Source organism: Lontra canadensis, unplaced genomic scaffold, assembly GCF_010015895.1.
Source record: "Lontra canadensis isolate GAN:19392208 unplaced genomic scaffold, GSC_riverotter_1.0 scaffold1, whole genome shotgun sequence".
NCBI classification, from domain to species: Eukaryota; Metazoa; Chordata; class Mammalia; order Carnivora; family Mustelidae; genus Lontra; species Lontra canadensis.
This window is the reverse complement of record NW_022630995.1, coordinates 105,406,456-105,426,463: the sequence shown is the minus strand read 5'-3', so window position 1 is coordinate 105,426,463 and position 20,008 is coordinate 105,406,456. Positions and strand designations below refer to the sequence as shown.

The window sequence follows — 20,008 nt, the reverse complement described above, 5'->3', positions numbered from 1 at the left end:
TCGTGATCTCATGGGTCATGTGATCAAGCCCTGAGTTGGGCTAAGCTCTCAGCAGTAAGTCTGATTCAGAGTCTCTCTCCCTATCTCTCTGCCCTTCCCCCCACTCATGCTCTTATTCTCTCTCTCTCTTTCTCAAATAAATAGATAAATACTAAAAAAAAAAAATTCTGAATCTGGTACACCTACACACGCACTTACTTTGCCTCTGTTACATGTAATGCCTTCTGGCATTTTGTTTTCTATTGTCTTTTATTTAATTTTTTCCAATACTGGCCATAACCCACTTGTGGAAACTAACTCACAGTTTGAGGAAACTTGTCTATTAGCATGCTCATATCAATGAAATTATTATTCTTGGCTTAATTCATAAATTGTGGCCTAATGGAATTCTTTCTGTGACTAAGATAGAGGAATCCATGATGTGTTCAGAGCTGATGATGTTTGTGGATTTTGTTGAGACTCGGTTATGCTACATTACTACTAAAACAGCATTGACAGAGGAGATACAGGAGTATAGTGGAGTAAAGGCTTGATTCTGAAGTCAGAGTAGGTAGGTTCAAATCATTCCTTAGAATGCTGGGCAAGTCATTTAAACTCTTTGTGCTTGAGTTTCCACATGTACAAGTGGTGATTTTAATATTTCTATATCATAGTGTTGTAAAGTTAAATGGGTAAAATTAAATTTAAATGGCTTAGAAAAGTACTTGATACTAAGATATTTATATTATGTTATTTTATAATAATATTTTATTATTATATTATTTTATAATATTTTTATTATATTGTGATTAGGCCTCTAAAGAGTTGTACTTTTCAATCACAGTCAACTTGTCCCATTTTTTCCAAAAATTCTTGATGTAAAAATATATGCAATAGACTATTCAGACACCTCCATGTTTTTGGATACCTCTTTTCTCTAACCAGGAACTGGAATGACTGGAGTATACAGCACTCTTAGATGACATAGATTTATAGTGGGACCCTGACTTTTGGTGATGATAATGATTATTTAATTGCAAATATGTTGTGTCATAATTTTTTAAAAATTTTATTTATTTGTTTGACAGAGAGAGTACAAGCAGGGAGAGCAGCAGAGGGAGTGGAAGAAGCAGGCTCCCCTGCTGAGCACGGAGCCCAACGTGGGGCTTGATCCCAGGACCCTGGGATCAAGACCTGAGCTGAAGGCAGAGGCTTACCCTACTAAGCAATCCAGGTGCCCCTGTTGGGTCACAATTTAAACCCAGTTTGCAAGAGAGAAAAATCAACTACAGGCTGTGTAATTGACCAAGCTTCCCCACCTGCTTTCTGAAATTCACTGTTGTATTCTTTCTGATGCCATGTGTCCCCCAGGCTGCTCCCAGTCCGTGACTGAGCCTAGCAAAGATAAGGAAGCAGGCTTGTTCCTGGGAGTCAGAAACTCCTCTGAGGAGAGACTCAGACTGGAGAAGTCCCTGTTGCCCTTTAAGAGGGGGTATATAAGATACATAGATATTAATGGGAGAAAAGTGTGATTGGCAGTAGAGGAGAAGACATTCTACATGAAAAAGAAAGAAAAATTATATATTCTATTTTTATTTCTTATATGTTGCCTACACTTCTTTCTAAAATGTGGACACTTAAAGTTAAGTACCTGAGAGGCTAAACTCAATTAAATTCAATGATTTTTTTCCCATTGCTTGTAAATAATTGGGACTAGTGTTTAATTTCAATTTGATGGATTCATGTCTCATTTTTAAAAATAACTTTTCAGTATTTAACACAATAAATCATTTACTCTTCCTTAACCCCCCATCTTCATGTGGTTTGCAGCAGGAACACAGCTTATGGCTTCTTCTTCTTGGTCTCCAGCTGCTTCCCCTTTCTTTGTCTGACTCACAATCTTTGAGGGTCCTGGAGCTTAGTACTTGTCCTCATCTCTAACTACAATAATTTTCTTGACGATCTCATTCAATTTCAAGGCTTAAATACAACATCAATCCCACTGATCCCTGAATTTATAGTCCCAGCCCAGATCTCATTCTTAAACTCCAAATTCATAAAGCTACATGCTTATTCAGCAAATAACAAACATCTTAAATTCAACACATCCAAACTTGAACTTCTACTTCATCTGCAGCCTTCCCATCTGGCAATCATTCCTTCCAATCTTTCAGGCGAAAGACCTCACAGCTATTTTTGCCTCATCTTTTGCATCCTAGCCCACATGCAGGATCAGCAGGAATCTCTATTGGCTTCACCTCCGAAATATATACAGAATTGGAGACTTCACGCAACCTACCCTGTGACTACCCTGGTCCAAGCTAATAGCATTCCTCTCCTGGAAAATTTCCAAAGTATTTTTGCTTCATCTAACAGGCTCTCCTTAGTTCTCAGATTTACATTTATAAAATATGAGTCAGATCATGTCACTACTTTGCTCCAGACACCCAATGTTTCCCCATTCCACTTATGGAAAAAACCAAAGTCCTTGCGATAACCCTCCAAAACCTAGGCAATCTGCCTGGCAAATTTCCTACCCCATTTACTCAGTACAGGTGCTGAAACACACGGGATCTCTCCTCAAGTTCTAAGTCTGCCTGGGGTGCTCTTCTCTCACGGACTGTTTTGCTTACTTTCCTGCATTTAGTCAAATCTTTTTTTTTTTTTTTAAGATTTTATTTATTTATTTGACAGAGAGAGAGATCACAAGCAGGCAGAGAGGCAGGCAGAGAGAGAGGAGGAAGCAGGCTCTCCGATGAGCAGAGAGCCCGATGCGGGGCTCGATCCCAGGACCCTGGGATCATGACCTGAGCTGAAGGCAGAGGTTTTAACCCACTGAGCCACCCAGGTGCCCCTACTCAAATCTTTTTAGGTAAGTTTACCTTGATCGTTTTTTTTGGTCCTGCAAACTGGTCCCCACCTTTCTTCACCTAGTGAGCTCTCTTTCCTACACTGCTGTGAATTCTCTCTTTCTCATCACATTGACCACCTTCTAACTAAGACCCTTGTGGACAAGGATAATATTTTGTTCACTCATGTTTCCCAAATGTTAGAACAATGTCTGGAAGTAGGGTCTCTAAGTCTTTGCTTTATGGGTAAACAAAATTTTTGGCAGAAGTGACTACTGCTAAAGATTAAATGAATTAATGGGCATACCATTTGTGTCTTCATATTTGGACAGATGCATGTTTAAGATAATTGTATCATTAATATTTTCATTCATTCTACAATAAGAAAAAATAGACACCTACTCCAGTTCAACAGGAGATACTGAGAGAAATAGAGTAGAATACAAGGGTAGTTATTGCATTTAAGGAGCTTATATTCTAGTAGATCATGACCTGAGCCAAAGGCAGATGTTTAATGGACTAAGTTACCCAGGTGCCCCAAACTTAGTGTACTCTTAAAACAATGCAAAAAAAAGATCACCTCAAATTTCTTTCACTTTGCTTTGGGTCATCAATGTGACTAACCTTGGTTAACAGAATCTTCTAACCCAGTGATAACTGTGAAAGGAGATTTATTTACTTTACATAACTTTGTAGAATTATATGTTGAAGAAGCATGTATTTTTTTTGTTATTTGAATGTGAATAGTCATTAATTTCCAGAAAGCTGTATACAGTATACAAAGAATGAATGAGGCACTGCATTAATCATCTCATTCTGAAATATTTTTAATCTTGTGCTTTAAACATGAGAGATATTGTGGCTTGGAACTAAGACGTAAACCAAGTAGAACTTGAAAGTCTTTCTTTTCCCTTTTCATTATACCAGGTAACCAACAGATTTTAAGTGAGTTAAGTTCAACTTATTTGTTAACAGCATCATTATTAGTGAAATCAATGAAATTTTTTCTCAACATTCTAAAGGTTTAGAGTGTTTTTACCTTCCCCTAATGTAGAAACATCATTTTACCTTAAATTCACAATTTGAATAACATGACCTGAAAACATTGAAAAGCTTTAAAATATATAACTGTGCCAATGTTATGTTTTCTGAGAATAAGAAAGTAAGCATTTCAAAATATGGACATGAAAATATTAAATAGGATTTTTATTTTCAAACCCTTTCAGGGTCCTATGTGTCAGGCACTGTTCTAAGTATTTTCAAATATTAACTCATTCAACTATCACATTATAAATATTTGCATTTTACAAAGTGGAAACTGAAGCCCAGGGAGAGTAAGTGATTTGCCCAATATTACGCAGCCAGCAGGTGTCAGTCAGGACTTGAATGCAGGCTCTCCAGTCTGTGCTGTCAAACATCAATCCATGCTGCTTGCTCTTGCATTTCAGCAGGAATGAGTTACAAGTTTATGTCTCTTATTTTTGTTACATTAAATATAGTCTATTTCAATTTAGACCCCAATCAAGACAAACTTGTTTCCATCAAGGCAAACTAAACACCTCATTCCTTCAACAGGACAAACCAGACCATGCAGATACATACAAGAAGACAGAGAGAATTATTCCTAATATATTAGATAAAGCACATTGTAGAGTTTATAAGGCACACACCATTAGTAATAACATTGAAATGTATTGGCTTTTAAAGTGAATGCTGGGTAGCTAATCAGTAGAGACTGTGAGTTCTTATGACTTTCCGTGTAGACTAGAGAGGCACAAGCACTTCTCAGAGACTCCACAGATTTCTGAACCAGAAGAGAAACCACTCAGCTATATCCAAATTTATACCGTTTCCTAAGTGAAAGTTTATGGCAGACCCTATCACTTCAATATTGACATTTTCCATTTGTAAGTCCTTTTATTCTCAACTAATCTTTAAAAATTTATAAAATTTCTAAGTTAAAAAAACAAAACACAATAAACCTCTGGATACTGCTTTACTATAGGTATATTTTTAGCTTGAGTGGATTCTACCTGAATAATTGTGTCAAGATTCTGTTATTCAAAGTTAGAATACTCAGGTAAGTAACCTTCTGCATAGAAGGATCGATGCTTCACATTATGAATTCCTAGAGGTCAGCAACCAATTCTCAAGCATTTCACAGGGTGTTGAGCACAATGAAGATGCCCGGCTGGAGAATTCTCCTTTCCAAAAGTCCAGTGATCAGATTTGGTAGGACTAGTAATGTCTGCTCTGGCTTCTAATTTTCCATCAAAATTAATGTCTACAATGCAATTGAGTTTGTGAAACACAGTTAAAAAAGTAAAGAAGATGGGTACAATGAGACCATTCTCAAGTTGTACTGATCGCTATGGGAATGTGGTTGCAATGACTAATTGTATGTGTCAACTTGACTTGGTCATGGGGTTCCCAGATATTTGGTCAAGCATTAGTCTGGCTATGTCTGTGAGTGTATTTTTTGAATGCTATTAACATGTGAATCAGTAGACTGAATAAAGTCTATGCCTCTCATCCAATCAGTGGAAGACCTGAATAGAATAAACAGGCTGATAACCCCTCAGTAAGAAATAAGGAGTAAAGAAGGAAATCTTCTGTCTCACTGCCTTGAGCTGGGACATAGGTCTTTCCTTGCATTTGGACTCAAACTGAAATATTGGGTCTTTCTGGGTCTCGAGCCTGCTGGCTTTCAGTCTGGAACATACACCACTGGCTCTCTTGGTTCTCAGGCCTTGGACTGGAACTATACAATTCATTCTCCCAGTCTCTAGGCTTCCTGGCTACGGATCTTGGGACTTCTCAGCTTTCAAAATGCATGAGCCAATTCCTTATAATAAATCTCTATACAGAGATATATAGAGTTTCTCTGGAGAACCCTGAGTAATATAGTTGTATTTTCCAGAAAATTGAGGGCTAGTCATTTATTTCTTTCCCAATCCATGGAGGCGTATTGGTCCATTTTTCTTCAGATCTAAGATCCCTTATCAAAGAAATCAAATTTCATTTTCAGGGACACATTATTATCTCTGCTCGTCTGTGGCAAAATGATAAGGCTAAAGAAAAGTGAATTTCGTCATTGCTTAAAATTGTCGTCATGGCCATATGATTCCTGCATTTAACTCTTGGGAATAAATAGTCCGGCATCACTTTTTCTTTGCATTTCCTCATTAGCTCTAACTCGGAGCTAGAAAAATGAGTAGGCAGAATAATCTGGAAGATACCCAGTCACTTCTTTCATGAACCTTTTCCTCATCTTCCTTACACTGCTTTCCTGTATAACACGACCACAGCTAAAGGGAGAGAAAAAATCTCTCCTTTCTCCAATCTTAACCTGAGGTTAAGAAGTCTGAAGTTTGTCTATGACACATCATTGTAGACCTGTATGGCCACTAGAGTTATTGCAGTATTTATTTATTTTTTACCATGCTGACTAGTATTCTTGGTAACCCTTAATGGCAGGCTCCAGTATCACTCAAAACTCTTAGCTAGAGTTACATGTGAAGAAACAGAAGAACTATTTATTAAATGCCTGGGTTAGTGGTGGTTGATCAAATATATGGTTCTGTGTATTTAGTATAGTATCATACTAAATTTGTGGTCTTACCATATATGTGATAGTTGGTAGGTGAAGTTTGACTTTCTCACATACTTCAGACACTAAGCCATTCTCAGCATTGTTAAAACACAACGATCCACCTCATACTGTGTTTCCTCTATTGAGTGGAATAAATGGCCATGTTTTCAGACCTTGATCAATCATTTCCTTATTACTATGACTATGTTATATCTATGTACAATTTCTTATAACTGGTGCTTTATGTACAGTTGCCTTGCTTATTTTGAATTCCCAAAGAGATTTTTATGTAAAAACAAGCATCAATTTCTATACTCTAAATAATAATTTTTGAAGTCAGTGGTAAAAACACATTTTTTCCAAGAAAATGAAAGCTGGATGCATAATATGAAGGAAAATGCCAAATGTATGACATATGATCTAATCAAAAGCTAAATGCATATTAGCTCATATTTATAAAAAGGAAGCAACAATAAAAATTCTGAAGACTAGAATTCTACCTCAATTTCTACCTAAAAATGTTAATTATTTCAAGTAAGATGCCTATTCTTGATCATATGAGTGACTTTCACAAATTTAATGATTGAAATCTTTGATAACAAACAAATAACTGAAAAAACAAATGATTACAGCTGTTAACAGATGTGTAACGAATACCTTTCATTACACTTTTTTTTTTTTTTTGAGTGAGTCTGGATTTAATCTACCCATAACAAATATCTCTGAAGTTAAGACTGACTTTTCTCATAGTTTATTAAATCAGTCTCACTTTTTTTTAATCCACTGTTCAAATCAATGACGTATTTATTATCTGTGTTAGGGGAACTAGTTTCTATAACTCAAAATTTAAGTAGTGTAGTTGGACTTTTTATTATAGTTAAAAATAAACTATAGTTAAAGCTGGCATTTTGTAAATTTTTCTCTTAAAGGATGCTTCGATCCCTCTCTTTAGGAGTTGATGATTTTGGCAGCTTCTCAATTCTCTTCCATATGTAACTTCTCCTGGATGACCAGTGCATGAAGCAGAAAGTAAGGACTTCTCCAGAGCAGTGCAAACCATCAGCCAATGCAAATTTGCCCTGTTTGTTTGGATGCACTGTTTTTATGTTTTGTTTTGCTTTGTTTTTCCCAGTGCTTTTTCCAGTGCATTTCTAGATTATGTAAATGGAAATAAGAATAAAAAAATATAGTGATGAGGTGAAATAAAGAGGATTAATATCAAAATAACTTTTACTCATGAGGAATATTGTGTAGAAGATAATTAAAAGTTAACAGCTTAAGCACTTCAGTTCTGAGTTCCTTGAACACATGATGGGGAAGGTAGACTGTGATGATCATTTTGTACATTTACTGTGAAAACAGACTCATAGTTTTCATGACTTTATTTTTTTGATAGTTTTTTAAGTTATGTAAGCTTCTAAGTTAATTTCACATATTTCTCATTTTTATATATACCAAAAGTGACCAAGATTGAGAACCTAAGAAATTTGTCACTTATAAAACTATGAGGTAGGATGTAGGAAGATAGAAGTTTCCTAGGTAATTACGATTTCAAAACAACAGAAAGACTCAACAATGGTTCCACCTTCCCCTGCCCAGCAATCTTTTCCAATTCCTATTGCATCATCATCCTCAATTTATTCAGTTTAAAACTTAGGATAAAAAAAAAAAACAAAAACAAGCTCTTCTTGGAGTGATAATATTTTAGGCTGTTAACTGTGGTTTGTAACACTAACTCTCGGGCTGCCAGGATCAGGCTGTGTTGGGAAACACAGAGAAGACAGTCACAGACACACTGTACTTCTGGGCAAGGGCAGGCTGACCTCAGAAACAGACCAGAACAGTGGGTTCTGGGCAGAGGACACTTGCACAGGCTTCATGCATTTGCCAGGGCTGGTTCCATTTACTCTTGCCACAGAGCATTCAGGCACATCCTATGGTCTGGTCTGCACTTTTTTTTTTTTTTTTTTTAAATGCAAGTTCTCCTAAACATTTTAGTTGCTATGTAATCTTTTCCTTTGTACTATTTTTCCATGCTCCCACACTGAGTGATCTTCATTATCTCATTTTGGGGATTTTACTCATGAATATTCTCAGAGAGAAGATAATTAACTTACCTGGTGTTCCTGCTGTTTTGATTGAACTCTGATTCTCAGCTTTAGAGGAAATAAAAGAAAAGACAATCACTGAAAGTAGTTACTGAATATCAGATTTACTCTCCCAATTGTTATGGGTGGTAAATGGGTATAGATCCTACTTCATTTTTAATTCACTTTTCTTTAAATCATAAAATCACACAGTCTTCATGGTTAGAAAAACTTCAGAGCATGGGTCCAATTTTTTCTTAAAAGAGCCAAATAGCAAATATTTTAGGCTTTGTGGATCTGAAGTCACTCTTGTAACTATTCAACTTTGCCACTGTACTGTGAATGCAGCCATACACATAATACTTAAAGAGTAAGTACGGCTGTATTCCAAAGAAACTTTACTTAGAAAACTTTACTTAGAAAAGTAGGTGGGGTTCTAGATTGGGTCTGTAGGCCATAGTTTGCTGAATCCTGTTTTAGAGCATCTGGTCCAACTTCACATCCTCAATAAACCAGGATATTGCAGACAACTACCTATCTTTGGGGAGGGCTTCATGAGTGACACTGCCGTGTGTCATATTCTCACTAAGATATGACATATCTCTTGACTTGAGGAAGTTTCAGGAAGGTTCAGACAGATACCTCTCAAACTTAGGGAAAAGTAAATATAGTTCAGATGACCTTTCTACCATAAAATTACTTGAGAAAATTATAATGAAAAGATCACTTTAACAACTTTGCAAAAATGCACCATGAACAAAATCTGTCATGTGAAAAATACAGAAAATGATTTTAAAACAAAGAGAATCCCATTAATGATCATTTAAAATATCCATTTGCTGGTGCACCTGGGTGGTTCAGTTAGGGTTAAGCATCTGACTCTTGATTTCAGCTCAGATCATGATCTCAGAGTAGTGAGATCGAGCCCTGGGTTGGGCTCCATGCTGCTTAAGATTCTCTATCTCCCTCTTCCCCTTTGCCCCTGCTCTCTCTCTCCCTCTCAAGAAAAGAAAAAAAAAAAAAAAGAAAGAAAGAAAGAAAGAAAGAAAAGAAAAGAATCCATGCCTCCCTTGTCTGTTCACTTGACTGTCAAGTTCACTTGACTGCCTGTCGGCATCTGAAATTAAACATGCTTAAAACAGAACTTCTGACTGGTATCCTTAAATCTGTTTTTTCCCATGTTTTTTTGGTTCAATGTGTGGTACCATTGTCTCCAGCTGCACAAGCCAAAGAACAGGGGCCTTTCTTGATGTTCCTATTTTTTCACCCCATGGGCTCTAGCTTCAAAATATATTCCAGATATACTATTTAATTGGTAATTGTTCATCTAACACCCACCCCTCTCCCTGCAATGGCCACCTGGAAAAATCTATTTAAATTTAAACTTCACTGCCCTAATGGCTCCCTATACCTCTTACTACGGTTGGTAAGTCTCTACATGACATGGCCTCTGCCTTACTCAATTCATTTCCAACCATTCAGCCCCATTTCACCTTGTTTGGTAGATAACTTTATGGGGCTCTTCTTGCCTCAGGCTTCTCTGCTGGCTCTTCCCTATGCCTTGGTGTTCTCTCAGGCTACACGCTGGCTTCCTTCTATCTTTTGTAACTCTGTTCAGACGTCACCACTTAAAGAGGTCTTCTCTAACCCTCTCACCTAAAGTCATCTCCTTATTTCTCTTCAAACTACTCTACCATGTGGCTTCATTTGCTCAACAATGTTTTATTATTACAGTGACAATTATTTAATTTTTCTAAAATGTGTTTGTTGTCAGTGACATTTAATTTTTTTAAATGTGTTTGTTGTCAGTGGAATGTAAATCCATGAGGACAGATATTACTTGTTTTATTCAGAGCCACGATTCTAGTACCTACCACCAGGTCTTTAGTAAAAATGTGGGATGAATGAGTGAGAATAGAAAACAAAAATAATAATAAAGAAGACAAATTCTGCTTACCTGAATTCAATTTTTAAGGAAAAAAAAGGAATGATTTATTTAAAATTTGCTAGTTAGATAATGATAGCTACCATTTTTAAAGGAAACTCTTAGGATCAGTTCCATATATTATTTGCTGGTGTCTGCAAAGGAGACATCATTCCATTCTGCAGATCTACAAATATTAGCTGAGAAAAGTGAAACTACTTTCTCAAGATGGGGACAATGACTATAAATCAGGTCTGGTCTGGTCATTTTAATGTCCATCCTCTTCTTCTAAAAAAGACAGATTTTCTATCCAATAAACCACTCTGCATAGAAAGCCTATGTAATTGATTTCTATTTTGATAACTAATTAAAATACTTTTGAAAATGATATAATGCTGAATTTGGAAGACACACTTAAAATATTTATCAGTGGTTGGTGACTTAAAATCTGTGAGTCGAGTTTGATTTAAAATGTGATATGGAAGTCTTATGAAATGCAAATGAACTTCAAAATGTCTAAACTTTTATCCACATTAATCCAAAGCTAAACTTTACTCAATTAACTTTTAAAACAGAAAGTTTAAACAGCAATACGATAAGTAATTTTGATAATAGGATTTACTTAAAAGATCTTACAAAGGATATTGTGTTTCTAGCTATAAATGCATATATGACTGTGTAGAGTTATCTATAGAAAATATCATTAACAGGCAAGGAGAAAGAATACATATATGGCCATTCCATATATATTCCATATATAATTCTTTATTGATTTGCCTAAAAATAATTTCCTATGAAAATTCAATCTTTCTTTTTTTTTTTTTTTTAAGACTTTATTTATCTGTCAGAGAGCTGCACAAGCAGGGGGAGCAGCAGGCAGAAAAAGAAGCAGGCTTCCCATTGAGCAAGGAGTCCGACACTGGACTTGATCCCAGGACTCCAGGATCACGACCCGAGCTGAAAGCAGACACTTAACTGACTGAGCCACCCAGGCATCCCTCAGGTTTTCCTTATCATTCACATGTATAACACATTGGTTGACTCATTATAATTGTCTAAGAGTTGGCTGACCCTCAACAGCATAGGTTTGAACTGTGTGCTCCCACTTAAACATGGATTTTTTTTTATATATTACTGTACTATAAATGTATTTTCTCTTCCTTATGATTTCCTTAATAACATTTTCTCTTCTCTAGCTTACTTTATTGTCAGGATACAGTATGTGATGCATATGACACAGAAACATGTTATTTGACTGTTTATGTTACTGGTAAGGTCAACAGAAAGCCAATAATAATTAACTTTTTGGGAAGTCAAAACTTCTATGTGTATTTTCTACTATTCAGGGGGTCAGCGCCACTAACACCCATGTTGGTCAAGGGTCAACGTATATTTCTGGTTTGGCTAAACTGTGACTTGTGTGTGACTAAGACTGTGTTATCCTGATAATTCCTCTTGTATCTGTCCACATGAAATGATACAAATGAATTAAATATCACATAAGAAATGTTCTGACAAGTTCCCAAATAAGTGGCATGGTAAATGGTGCAATTCACAAAAGAAATAATGAGGCGGAACGATCTGGTAAATGACTGTTTCCCAAAGGCTGAGGTGCATAGCATTGTATGAGAGGTTCCATATGGCAGAACTGGAAAGCTGATTGAAACATTCAGCGAGAACGTTATTTGTTTTTCAGCCTTCGTTCAGTTTATTTGGTTATTTCAATGAAGAACTTTCAAAATCACAATCTAAAACAAATGTGTCATTAATATCTAATTTGCTTATCTTGATTTATTTTTTAAACAAGAATGAGCAAGCCTCAAACTAAAAGCCTTTGGCAAGCAACAAAATCTAGCTATAATTTAATTATATTTTGTTTATATCAGTGATTTTATAGCTCCTGTTGATGCCTACTGAAACAGTTTTTCATTTATGATGGTTTTCTTTTCAAGCAAATTTAAGAATAAAAAGTGCATCAGTTGAAAGAAAGCACTAAATAAATAATAGTGCCAATGGTTTACATATCTCGTGACACTCATAAAGTTGAGGGAAATACTGAGGCAAAATCTTGTAGAGGCCCTTGATGGATGTGCAGGATTGGAAGAAACAGTTGGAGGAAAGAAGAGGGGAAGAAAGAATAGGATCATGCAAACGAGGAGGGCAGGGTGAGAAAAACCACAGTCAAGAATAAATCTGGCCTGGTGGGCGGCAGCAAGAGAATCACCTTTCTTAGAATCACAGGCTTATGTTCAGGGAGCCAGCCAGTCAGCCAATTTGCGTTGTAATTATTGAACACTTACTTGTCAAGCATATGATACACCCAATTAAAAGCAAGTTGTTTTCTACTACCTTTAGATACTTTATGTAAAATAGTTGTAATGAGAACAAGTGAAGAGTTTATAGGGCTCGTGGCAAGAAAAACAGCGTTTGAATTTCATCTTTTTAGTTTTTTTTTTTTTTCATTTTTTTAAAATTTATTTTCAGCGTAACAGTATTCATTGTTTTTGCACCACACCCAGTGCTCCATGCAATCCGTGCCCTCTCCAATACCCACCACCTGGTTCCCCCAACCTCCCGCCCCCTGCCCCTTCAAAACCCTCAGATTGGTTTTCAGAGTCCATAGTCTCTCATGGTTCACCTCCCCTTCCAATTTCCCTCAACTCCCTTCTCTTCTCTAACTCCCCTTGTCCTCCATGCTATTTTAACTCTAGCCAAGTCATTTAGTCTTTCTGAACTGGTTTCCTTGTTTGTGAAACTGGTGTCAAATACCAACCTTGCCTGGCTTGTATGAGGATTGTTATTAATAATATAATAGCTAATGTTTGTTGTGTTTACTTGACAGACACAGTTCTAAGCTTTGTCTACTTTATCTCTTTCACTCTTTTTTAAGATTTTATTTATTTATTTGACAGAGAGAGAGAGCACAAGCAGAGGGAGTGGCAGGCAGAGGGATAGGGAGAAGTAGGCTCTCTGCTGAGTAGGGAGCCCGACGCGGGGCTGGATCCCAGGACCTTGGGATCATGACCTGATTCGAAGGCAGACACTCAACCAACTGAGCCACCCAGGTACCCCATCTCTTTTATTCTTAACAAGAATCCCATAAGGTTATAATCTTATAGTTTTTTTACAGATGAGGGAACTGAGGCCTGGAGAAGTTAAATAGCTTACCAAAGGCCACGGGACAAATAAATGGTTGTGCTATTATTTGAACCTAAGCAATCCTGCTTCAGAATCATGCTTCATAGTCAATAAACCAACTTCCTCTTGGTGTGATTGAAGTGCCTAATTTTTATTTCAAGAAGGCAGTGTGCCTTCTACTGGGTATTTACCCTAAAAATACAAATGTAGTGATCCAAAGGTGCACATGCACCTGAATGTTTATAGTAGCAATGTCCACAAAAGCCAAACTATGGAAAGAGCCTAGATGTCCATCAACAGATGACTAGATAAAGAAGATGTGGTATATATATACAATGGAATACTATGCAGCCATCAAAAGAAATGAAATCTAGCCATCTGCAATGACATGGATGGAACTAGAGGGTATTATGCTGAGTGAAATAAGTCAATCAGAGAAAGACAATTATCATATGATCTCTCTGATATGAAGAATTTGAGAAACAAGACAGAGGAGGGAAACAAAACAAGGGAGGGAAAAATGAAACAAGACAAAACCAGAGAGGGAGACAAACCATAAGAGACTCTTAATCTCAGGAAACAAACTGGGGTTGCTGGAGGGGAGAGGGCTGGGAGGGATGCGATGGCTGGGTTATGGACATGGGGGAGGATATGTGCTATGGTGAGTGCTGTGAATTGTGTAAGACTGATGAATCACAGACCTGTACACCTGAAACAAATAATAAATTATATATTAATTTTTTAAAAAAGGCTGTGGGCTTTAAAAAGCAAGGCTTAGGCATAAGCTGTTCTCATGTTTAGCCACCAGTGTATCTAAAATATCTTTTGGTTATTGTACAGTTATCTGTGCTTTTCATGTAAAAATAAATTCCATACTATACTTGAATAAATGACGCAAGAAGGATATATATTTGATAAACTAGTTACTATATATAAATGTTATTAACTCTTACTTAGTAACCTACTGATGGTTTACCGATATTACTCATTTCCACTTGACAAAAGCCAGGCTTTCCCTTCAGATTTTAAGTCAGTAATATTATATATGCTGATGTAGCAAAAAATCTGGCTGGGCAAAACCCTTAGAGGTACTTCCTCCAAATCCTTGCTCAATAAAGTAATGTATTGGCATAGTGCCCATTTCAATGTGCCTTCTACCTATCATCTTATTCCACTTTCTTTCCTCAGCCAAGTGAGAATTCACTGGAGAGAAAAAGAGCCATCGTCCTCCCTTCCCACCAGCCTCTTACCATGTGTACCACGCCTGCTTTCAAATCTGGTTACAGATACCTGAATCACTAAATCTCCAGCAAGAAAATCACCCATTTGCCCTCTCCTCTCCATCTTCCTCTTACTTTTCTCTTCTGTCCTCAGAATCCAACAGGATGTGCTGGCATTGGAAGTGAACAAAAGGAGTCAGAGAGGACGCCACATTTTCAAGCCCTTAGCAGAAATAGACAACTCAGGAAGAGGGCAAGTTTTGTACTTGTACAACAGAGCTTTACATGTGATCCCGCCATAGGGTAGCTGTTGGGGAGTAGGGACTGTTGTGATTGACATTTCCTTTGAATCCCCCCTCAGTGCCCAACAAGGTACCCCTGCAGATAGACAATGACAAATGTATGGACAACAGAATCTAGGTGTGGCAAAGGTAGTTCAAGATCTGATCTGGGTGCCTGGGTGGCTCAGTTGGTTAAGTGACTGCCTTTGGCTCAGGTCATGATCCTGGAGTCCTAGGATTGAGTCCCACATTGGGCTCCCAGATCAGCAGGGAGTCTGCTTCTCCTTCTGACCCTCCCCCCGCTCTCTCTCTCTCTCTCTCTCTCATTCTCGCTCTCTCTCTCTCAAAAATAAATAAATAAATAAATAAATAAATAAATAAAATCTTAAAAAAAAAAAAAAAGATCTTCTCCAGAGTAGGTTAAATGGAGACTCCCTGTCCCTAAAACATGTGTACCCAGAACCTGTAAATATGACCTTAATGAAATGGATCTTTGTTGTTGTAATGAAGTTAAGGATCTTGGTAATTCCAGGTATCTGTGTAAGAACAGAATGCACAATGCTGCTATAAACATTGGGGTACTGGGTGTGGTGCAAAAACAATGAATACTGTTACGTTGAAAAGAAATTAAAAAAAAAAAAAGAACAGAACGTACAGACAGAAGAGGAGACACAGAGGGGAAGTCCATGGAAGACAAAGAGAAAAAGGTAATGTAAAGGCAGAGTCCGAGATTATAGGGGTGCATCTACAAGCCAAAGAATGCAAAAGATTGCTGTCCATTCCCAGAAGCAAAGAGGCATTCCAGGCACACAGATGCCCTCCAAAAGACTTGAAGTGAATACACTAATTTATTAATTTGTTCAATAGGCCCTCATTTATTTAACTGTAAAGTCAGAGCATTAAATTTGTGACAGTTTCTGTCTTAAAAGTTCTAGGATTCTGGGAATATGGCTTCTCCAGGAAGAATAAAATGGTTAAACAGAAATACACAGAAATTTAAGAGAATGGAAAATGAAGGGCGCCTGGGTGGAACAGTCAGTTAGGTGTCTGGTTCTAGGTTTTTTTGGCTTGGGTCATGATCTCAGTGTCTTGGGATCGAGCCCCAAGTCAGGCCCCATGCTTAGCGTGGGGTCTACTTGAGATTCTTTCTCTCCCTCTCCTTCTAGTCCTCCCCCCTGTGCTCTCTCTCTCTCTCTAAAATAAATAAATAGATCTTTAAAAAAGATAATGGGAAATGATTAGAGAGAAATGCTTTGAGGACATGCTTGCTTTTGATCTATACCCTTCCTTTCTAGGGAGTAAAGCAATAAACCTCATTAACTCTACTCTAAATCAAATCTGCACTTGAGATGGAATACCCACAACACTTTTAGTCACTATCCAAGGACCCATTGCCATGTGTTTAAGGGAGAGATGAAGATTCAGCTGTTCAACCTTCCCCACTATCACTTTGTTTTCTTTCTGTCTCTCTGTCTTGGCTTCACTACTTCTGAATGCTTATGCGTGTGATGGGTGGAGATGGAAAGGGAACATTGCTCTGCTAACCGGGAATCTGGATTAGCTCCTGGTTTCATCGGGCACAAATGGAAATGTGTGCGAAGTCATTACATCAAGTGGATTCCATACTAAGCAGCATGAACCTTAAGGAAGCAGAGAGATCCAGGGAGGAATGGCTACACCAGAATAGGAGATTTATAACAACATATCTGAAGGACTTAGTATAGAACTGGTTAATCAAATGGCAAGTGCAAATGGTAGCAGTAAATACTCTTATTGCATTATCTTGCTTTCCAGGATGCCTTAATTTCAAGAAATGGCTTTGTGGGTGTGTTTAAAAAAAAAACTACTTAGAAGAAAGCCACTTCAAACTGTGTTTAGAAGCTAAATAAATACAATAGTCCCCAGAACAGAGATGCAGTGGGCATTTTAATACATAAATCAAAGGAAAATTAGGAGTCCTAATTGACTCATGGGGCTGACCACACATTTCTGTATAAGTGCTAATTTTAATAAACCATGGTCCCTGAATAACATTCCTAATCAGTCACTTAGCGAGTGGGTATTAGTGCAGAATGCAAATTATTTGAGTTTAACCTTCAACTGCTATACATGTTTCAGATGCATATTTACTTTAATTTTGTTTATAAGCGGGACAATCATGGTATGAAATGGATGGGGTTTTGGTCTGCTAAAGATGCCTTTCAGAAATATTTTGCCTAAAAATATTCTACTTATCAGAAGCCAAAACACTCCCACAAGGAAATGTCCTACATCTGAAGGAGAAAAGACCCTGCTCTTCAAATTTCTCTATTTGGTGATCTTCTCTTTAAATAAAATCACTAGTTTACAGTTGTGAAACTGTAAACTAGGTATGAAATTAGGTTCCTTCTATGTAACCTTCTTTAGGTTCTGCTAAAGAGAATTACAATAAAATATGGGGAAATGGATGCCCCATGAGTGTCTCCAGATGAAAGTAGGCCTGGAACATCAGCAGTTCCCACCTGCCATCTCCTACTCTAAAGGTCTCCCAAGAAAAGACCTGGGGACTATAAGTCATCTATAGCTCCTCCTTATTAAGGACTATGGATATGCCAAGAATGCCTCTGTTGTTTATAATGGACGGTATATGATAAGACTGTTATGGCAGATGACTAGCTTTTCTAGTCAGGATATATTTGGACTAAAAGTACTGAGTACTTCATATCATTAAGGTCAGGATTTAGGAAGTGCTTATAGTGATGATATGTGTAGCTGGAGCTAGAAAGTTGTCTGTGCTCAGGGGATCTCTAGGTCCTACTGATCTATCTGTCATGAATAGCTTCATCTTGCTCATGGGATCTCTTCATCTCCTCGCATTCTTTCTCTCCATTCTTCCCATCAATTTTACTTCCTCCTAACATCTGTCTGCTCGTGCCACAGGTATGCCCAGGAGTCACCATGGCTGTCTCAGACTCATTCTACTGAAACCTTGCTGCTTCGGGTTTCACAACTAATCACCCTTTTGTTTGTTTGGGTTTCCTAGTTCATATTACACAGAAAGGAAATTTGATTGGCCTAGCTTACTCTTTCTTTTTGTTTTTAAACCAAGCTTTATAAGGAAATTCACAACAAAATGTACTCATTTTAAGTATACAAGTCAATAATTTTTGGTAAATTTATAGAATTGTACAACCATCACTATAAGCCAGTTTTAGAACATTTTTAACACAAAAAACTCCAGTGGGACTTTCTGCAGTTAATCCCTGGTTCCACCTCCAGCTTTAGACAACTACTTATATGGTTTCTATCCCTATTAGAATGTCCCTTCAGGCTATTTCATTTAAACGGAATCATAAAATATGTGATGTTTTGTCAAAGTCTTCTTTCACTGAGCATAATGGTTTTGGGCTTCATAGTGTTATAACCTGGATCATTAATTTGTCCCTTTAAATTGTTGGATAGTAGTGCATTGTATGGGTAACCTATGTTTTAGAATATTCCAAAACCATTTCAGATGGAAAATCCAATGGAATATTCACCTCAACAGTTAATGGGCATTTGGATTGTTCTCAGTGTGACTCCAATGAATAATGTTACCGTGAATATCATTTCAAAAACACCTGTTTTGATTACTGTAGCTTTAAAGTAAGTTTTGAAGTTGGCTTATGCAAGTCTTCCAACTTTGTTTTCCCTTGACAAAACTGTCTGGACTATTTGAGGTTTTTTTCATTTCCATGTATTATTTAGGATCAGCTTATCAATTTCTAATGATTTGTTATGATTCTGTGATTCTGATAGGGATTCAATTTAATATATAAATCAATTATTTATCAACTTGGGGAGAATTGCCATCTTAAAATATTGAGTCTTTCAATCCATGAATATGTAGTGTCTCTCCATTTATTGAGATATTTAATGTCCCACAGAAATATTTCGTAGTTCTGTATGCAAATCCTATACTTTGACTATTAATATCTTCCTAAATATTTTATCCTTTCTGATACTTTTGTAGATATCACTATTCATTTAATTTTATTTTTGGATTGTCATTGTTAACATACAGAAATATGATTTACTTTTTAATATCATATAGCTTGTGATAGGAAATAGTCTATTAGTTCTACAGTTTTGCTGTTGATTTTTAAATTTCCTGCATAAAGATGTCGTCTGCTAAGAAAAACTATTCTGTTTTTTCATTTCTGCATGAATGAATCTATTTATGTATCTACTACCTCTCATCACCTTATTGTACTATCTAGAACCTTTGGTTATAATTTTGAATAGAAGTGGTGAGAATGGACATCTTTGCTGTGTTCAAGATCTTAAGAGGAGGAAAGCATGAAATATTTAACTATTAAGAATGATGCTTACCATACATTTTTCATAGATGTCCTTTTCAATTTGAGTAAGTTACATTTTATTTCTAGTTTATTGAGATTTCTAATTAAAAGTGGGTGTTAAATTTTGTCAAATGCTTTTTCTGCATCTACTGATTTTACAAATATAGTGCATTGCTGTCCTTGATTTTCGTTTATTAAAACAGTCATACATTTCTGGATAAATTTCACTTGTTTATTTTTCTGTCCCTTTTTTATATGTTGTCAAAGTTAGTTTGGTAAGGATAGTTGCATCAATGTTCATGAAGGATATTGGTTTATAGTTTTCTTTACTTGCTTTTTCTTTTCATTTTTTTCTAGCTTTCGTACCCGGATAATGTTGGTCTCAAATAATGACTTGTGTGGTTTTCCCTCCTCCTCTTTCTGAAAGGGTTTGAGAAGAACTGGTATCGTTTCTTTTGAAAATATGTAAAGAATATATAGAATTCATAATTGAAGCCATCCTGCTGGAAATTTTCTTCATGAGACCATTAAAAATTTCTAATGCAATGTAATACCTTTGATTATTTTTATATCTTTTTAGACTACCTATCTTCCTGAGTCAGTTTTAGCAATTTGTTTC

The 20,008-nt window shown here is 36.6% G+C and overlaps 1 protein-coding gene across 1 annotated transcript in view; it reads right to left on the bottom strand.

The window, feature by feature from the left end:
* EMCN (endomucin) overlaps nt 1–20,008 on the bottom strand; it is an 84,552-nt gene that overhangs the window by 29,200 nt on the left and 35,344 nt on the right. Inside the window, exon 5 of the mRNA XM_032857243.1 lies at nt 8,538–8,576. Coding sequence (XP_032713134.1) covers nt 8,538–8,576 — 39 coding nt within the window. The remainder of the gene's footprint in view (nt 1–8,537; nt 8,577–20,008) is intronic.